The sequence below is a fragment of the Emys orbicularis genome, chromosome 1 (assembly GCF_028017835.1).
Source record: "Emys orbicularis isolate rEmyOrb1 chromosome 1, rEmyOrb1.hap1, whole genome shotgun sequence".
In the NCBI taxonomy this organism is placed as follows: Eukaryota; Metazoa; Chordata; order Testudines; family Emydidae; genus Emys; species Emys orbicularis.
The window spans coordinates 138534202-138540489 of record NC_088683.1 but is presented as its reverse complement, the minus strand read 5'-3'; the positions used below and the strand labels follow the sequence as shown (position 1 = coordinate 138540489).

The 6288-nt window shown below is 47.9% G+C and overlaps 1 protein-coding gene across 1 annotated transcript; it reads left to right on the top strand.

The window, feature by feature from the left end:
- The first annotated feature begins 506 nt into the window (after positions 1 to 506).
- Positions 507 to 5987, top strand: LOC135895495 (protein mono-ADP-ribosyltransferase TIPARP-like). Its single transcript, XM_065423604.1, has 5 exons — positions 507 to 790; positions 1247 to 1418; positions 3865 to 4052; positions 4140 to 4409; positions 5543 to 5987. The coding sequence occupies exons 1-5, from the start codon at positions 507 to 509 to the stop codon at positions 5985 to 5987; spliced, it is 1359 nt and encodes a 452-aa protein (XP_065279676.1).
- The last annotated feature ends 301 nt before the right edge of the window (positions 5988 to 6288 follow it).

Below are 6288 nucleotides of genomic sequence, written 5' to 3'. Positions count from 1 at the left end.
AGTATCTTACTCCCCTTTACTGCACCAGCTGCTGGTTTTATTTTGCAGGAGATGATGGCTATGTGAGGAAGGGCAAGGAGTGGCTATCTATGAGACTCACATAGTAGGAAATGTTTGCCATTGGGGAGAAAGTCCTGGGGGCATGGGCTACAGCTGGGGAGGGCAGAAAATGCAAAAGACAAGTGCCCAGTTATTGGGGGATCTGTCCCAGATCCTCAAAGGTATTTAAGTGCCTAAGTCCCGTTGATTTCAATGGCATCTAAATACTTTGAAGACGTGGTCCAATGTGCCTGGATTGAGAAGCACTAAAGAAAGTTGTCCTATGTAGGAAGCTCTGCATTCCGACCAGCTTCCTGCCTCACTAAATTTCCCCATTTTTCTCCCAGGAGTTGGGTTCCTCCAAAGAACTGAACTGCTCTTTACAACTCCACTTCCCTTGAGATCTGAGAGCTTCTTCAGCCAGTGGGAAACCAGTTTCTAAGAACACAAACAGCATTGTCTTCTCAATGGATTTACAGAATGAGAGGAGGTCTCCAGAGCACTTAGCCAGTGAAGATGGGGCCCAGTTCCATATCCATCAGGCAGATGGGATCAGAATCTGTGACCACTTCCTCCTAGGAAACTGTCCTGAAGGAGCTGGCTGCCCACTCCACCACACTCGCTATCCCTACCACTGGCAGTTAAGGCGGAGCGACAACAAAGCCTGGCAGAGTTTGAGTGACTCAGCTCAGTGGCACCTGGAAAATCTTTACTGCAATGTTAACAAAAGTCATGCTCATTTTTTGGACAAGTAAGTGATCGAAAAATTCCAGCCCCAGCATTTCCCAGCAGGAGGTACTGTAAAGAACAGCACAAGAGAACTAGCTGCAGTGAGATCACTTCAACACAGGTCCTAGCCTTGTACAGTAGGAGACAAGGAAGGGAATGGGGCAGATGTTCTAGTTGTTCTAGCACAGGTTGAGTCTTCCCTTACTGGAGGAACTCTAGGGAATGGTGAAGGAGCTCCGGCTGTGGAGAGCTCCCAGCTATGCTCCAATGCTAGCCACTCTCAGCTGGAGGTGCTGAACAGAATGGTGGCACTGGCTGTGAGGAGTGCCTAGTTTCTCCAGTCCCCGTCTCTCCCAGTGGAGGGCATTATAGGGGATGGTGGAGGAGTACTGCCTTAGGGAGATCTCCGCTACCGCAGGCTCACTCTCCCAGCAGTACACATGCTTATAACTATGAATTTATTTATTTTTTCTCATAGCAATAATTCTTCTGGGAAACTTGCCCTGACTTCCTTGGAAGTGATAACCTCTGAGACCTATGACAAAGCGAGGCGTCTTTCCAACACCTGCGATCCACAGCAGAACCCCCATTTCCCCACACAGTGGGCAGTGTTTTGGAAAAATGGTGATAAATGGATAAAATACGAGGAGGTGAGGGAAAGAGGATGAGACCTCATCGTATGATGTTCTGGCTACTGTCTTTCATGTGAGCTGTCTCCTCAAATAATGCTCCACTGCGATAAATGCAATTACACAGGATCGGCGAGGGGAGTAACTGCAGAAAGGCTCGTCCAGCCACCAGGAGCTGCAGAAGAGAAAGCTGTTGTGTTGACTCTAGTGAGACTGAAGAGGCCAAGAGTTCGTGGCATACACATAGAGAAGTTAGATAAAAGCATAAATACTCTTGCTGGAAGGTTGCAATCAAACACTTTATTTCTTAGAATTCAGAATGATAACCAAAAAGAACCCAAAAGAGAGAGAGACAAAGCTGTCCTTTTACAGACTGACTGCTGCTAGACCCAGATTACATGCACCCCTACAAAGCCCCATAGCCAGGGGCTGGGCAGACATTGCCTTTATTTCCCCTCCTCTCTTTTGGTAGATCAAAGGGCTGCCCAAGCAGACCCTGCCTCTTCAGTGGGGGGTGGGAGGATGGGCAGGAAAGCCATGATGCAGGCGGCCAGTTGAGCTGCTGACTTCCTTCTCCTTCCCTTTACCCTTCAGCAGCTGTAACAGTTGCAGGGTGCTTGTCCCATGTGTCCCACATACACCTGGACTAGCACATAAATGGTGTGAAGGAGGGCTGTTCCCAGTCCTGCTCCTCCCACACCTCCTGTTTATCAATCTCTGGGAGTGCCTGCTCGCCTGCTCCCTCTCTTCTTGCTGAGTATCAGGGGGAAGAGACATTAGTGCTGGTCCTGACCTTATTAATGCAGGATATTCAGGGTGAGGAGTGCTTGATTCTGTCCTGCCCTACCTCCTGCTGTTGTTACGGAGGAAGGAGCAAGGGGCTGGTACAGGCACCTCCTTCTCCAGAGCTGCTGAGGAGCTTCTCACTGTGGCCTCTTCCTGAGGGATTCCTAAGGGGGCTCCTTCTCAGAGCCCAGGGACTGGGTTTACATTAGCTAGTGGAGGAGAGCTTCCAGAAGCCCCTAAATCTTCCCTCTCCCAATAATTTTTAAATCATATTTATATTGGGTTTTTTCTAACCATGGCCTCACTGTTTTCAAAGCAAGGGTCAGGGGTACAACAACCCTCTCACTGTAGAGAGGGAGACTGGAAGAGCCGACGGCAGATAGGAGAGAGCAGTGGGCTGAGAACTAAGGCTGGTGGGATTCCGGGCATAAGGGGCCATGGCACAAAGGGGTAGCTGTCATCAGTGAGAGAGCAAGAGCACAGCTCCATGGATAGGAGTGGAACCATGACAGGAGGGAACCAGAGATGTCTGCATAGCAGAGAATACAGTTCTACAATGTTAAATGTTGCTCTGACAATACGGCTGATGAAAGCATAGGCAGCAGAAATTAGGGTGTTTTGGAGTGTGGGTGGTTTTTTTTGCTGCCTAGAGAGGAGTTGATCTTCTACTCTGGCCAGAGGGAAGCCCAGATAAAAAATAGACAAAGATGTTCTTGAATAAGGCCATGTCTACACTAGAGAGCTTACAGCGGCACAGCTGTACCATTGCAACTGTGCTGCTGTAAGATCTCTCGTGTAGCTGCTCTATGCCAACAGGAGAGAGCTCTCCCGTCGACATAATTAAACCATCCCCAACGAGTGGGGGGTAGCTATGTTGGCGGGAGAAACTCTTTCGCCGACATAGCGCTGTGCACACTATGCCGGCGAAACTTATGTCGTTCGGGGGGATGCTTTTTTCACACCCCTGAGCAACATAAGTTTTGCCGACATAAGTGGTAGTGTAGACATGGCCGAAGAGATGGTTGGAGAGATGAGTGCTGATTTCTTCAGCAGTTTGCTGAGAAAGGGAAGGTTAGAGACAGGGCAGAGGTTGAAGTGTGAGGGCCAAGAGAGTGTTGTGTAAATCTTGGTCTATGCCTAAACCGTAGGTTGACCTAGTTACATCACCCAGGAGGTGTTAAAAATACACCCCCCTGAGAGACTTAGTAAAGCCAGCCTAAGCCCTGGTGTAGATACCGATAGTTGACAGAACAATTCTGCTCTCAAGGGGGTGGATTTACTATAGTGACAGAAAACGCCTTCTTTGCTGTAACAAGTGTCTACACTGCAGTGGGGTTGCGGCAGCACCGCAGATGTGCCACTGTAGCACTTGTAGTGCAGACATACCCTAAGAAGGGGATGGATGAAGACAGATTTGAAAGTGTTGGGGAATGTAGCAAAAGCAAAGGAATGATGATAATAGGAGAGAGCCATGACTAAAGGAGAAGCAAGTGGGTGAAGAGAGACTGAGCATCTGTATGCAGACTGACTGCCCTCAAACTCCCAGAAAGCATGGGGTGGCATTTCTCCAATGAAATGCTAGAGTGCTATTGAGGGAGCACTGTGGAGGCATACCTGATTTTTCCCTTTATCCTGTTTATCCTAACATCATATCCCCACCTCTTATTCTCTCTGAGCTCAGCCCATCTTCAGTGATCTCCTCTCTGTCTTTGAGGAGGACAAGGAATTGCACAACTTCGAGCTCCGGGGCAAGCACTACAGCATGGATTTGAAGAGGTTTGTGCAACATAACATGGAACGGGGATACGTTCGCTACATCCAGCGCCGGCCTTCCTACCGATCACTCCTCAGTATGATGCCATACCTGCAGTACGTGACTCTACTGGCAACAAAGCTCCTACAGGCATTTCAACAGCATGTAGGAAAATAAATGTTCCCCTCTCGTTATCTCCTTAGGATGATCCCAAGTAAAGCCAGTATACCCTCCTGTCCTACTCATGACATCCCTGGGGAAGATCCCATGGATGGTTACTATGGTCCATACCCTGCTGCTTGGATTCCACAGCCAACTGTTGATCAAGCTTTCCTGCAAATGGAGGTGACACCATCAGAAGCTGCATACCGCTCTACTTGTGTTCTCTTCCACCAGTCTCTTCCAGAGGATGAGGTCCTGGTGCTGGCAATTTACAGGATCGGGAACGACGATCTCTGGCAAAGATATACCAAGTAAAAAGAGAAGTGGATGTAGTTAGAGACAACAGCCTTGGAGTGTGAATTGCAGTGCTGGTGCCCAGGGTTAAGCATCCCACCATCCTCAGAGGTTGGGAATATGAATGTGGAGCTATAGGGTGTGGCTCCTACACACAGAGGCAGGGACTGTGAATGCCAATGCCATCAAAGGATAGGAGTGTGAATCCCAGCGCTAGCGCCACAGAACCCATTGTGTTAATAGAGTGTCCCAGCTTCCTAGATACTTATGTGGTCCCCATCACCACAGTATTTGAGCACATCACTATTTTTAATGTATTTATCCTCACAACATCCCTGTGAGGCAGTCAAGTGCTATTATTCACATTTTGTAGATGGGGAACTGAGGCCCTGATCCACAAAGATATTTAGTTTCTTAGCTGCCACTGATTTCAGTGGAAGGTAGGGGCCTAATTACCTTTGTGGATCTTGGCCTAAATGATTTCTCCAACATCATACAGGAAGTACGTGGCAGAGCAAGTCCACAGTCTGAGACTAGCACCCTAAGCACTGGACCATCTTTCTTTCCTTGTGAATAGGAATACTGTTATCAGTCCTCTACTCTTTGGTTCCTGCTACGCTCAGAGACTGACAGCAAAAATCTTACTACTATTGCTTTGAACTGTGGGTCCCAGTGCACTAAAGCAAACATATTTGTTCATTAATAGGTACTTCCTTGTGCATTAATTGGTTGCTTCATCTACACCAGAGTGTGCTTATCTCTGCACTGGGTGAATCCTAGTGCCCTGCTGTAGGTATAAATTGTGCATATTGATTTGGTGAGTGAACAGTTGTGCATTACTGGATGGTGCACTCATCTATGAGTGTGTATTGTTGCATGTATCCATCCATGATGGCTTAATTAGTGTGTTAAGGCATGGATTTTGTGGGTAGATGTTTATTTGAGTGCTTCTGAATTCTCAGTTGGAAAGCAAGAGACTGAACCCTAGTTCCCTGGAATTCAAGATTGTGCTACTTATCTTTTGCATAAGTAAGAGTTGAGGGATGGATGGGAGGGATTACTCTTCATGGTCTCCCTGTGGAACTTCAGCATCATCCCCTCAGGGCAGAGACTCTAACCTTCTTCTATTTCTTCTTTGCTCCCAATTCAGCCGGAAAAAATTCATGACTTGGGGAAGAACAAAGCTTGAGAAACAACACCAGGAGAAGCACCTCTTCTTTGGAACCTCAGCCAGAAATGTGGAGCCCATTTGCAAGACAAACTTCAGCCAGTTCCTCCCAGAACAGCACAGCCCTATTTTTGGCCAGGGCATTTATTTCTCATTAAGAGCAGATTATTCAAACAGATACTCCCGTGCAAAGAAAGGTGGGATGCGCTACATGTCCCTGGCCAAGGTTTTGGTGGGCAAGACTGTGGCTGGGAGAGCACATTACCGCCGGCCCCCAGAACAGGAGCCTGGTGGGCAACTCTATGACTCTTGTGTCAATAGTGTGACCAAGCCCCAGGTGTACGTGGCCTTTGACAACTTCCAGTGCTACCCCTACTTTCTTATCCACTACAAGCTCCTCTCTGACCCTGTGGTGCTGTACAGCTGATGGCACAAGGAGGAGGGGCTTTTCTGCTCTCTCTGAATCATCCACATAATGACTTCTAACATCAGAGCATGAAGAGGGTCGGTTTTAGTCCTTCCCATTCCTTTGACCTATGCTCCTTGTAAAGGACTTTACAAACTGTTCCTGAGCATACAGAGAGTGCTGGCTGCAAGTACATGTAGGCTGGGATTTTCAAAGGTGCCTAAGGGAATTAGGCACCCAACTCCCATTGAATTAATGGGAATTTGGCACCTGAGTCCCATTCAAATTCAATGGGAGTTGGATACCTAGCTCTTACAGTGGG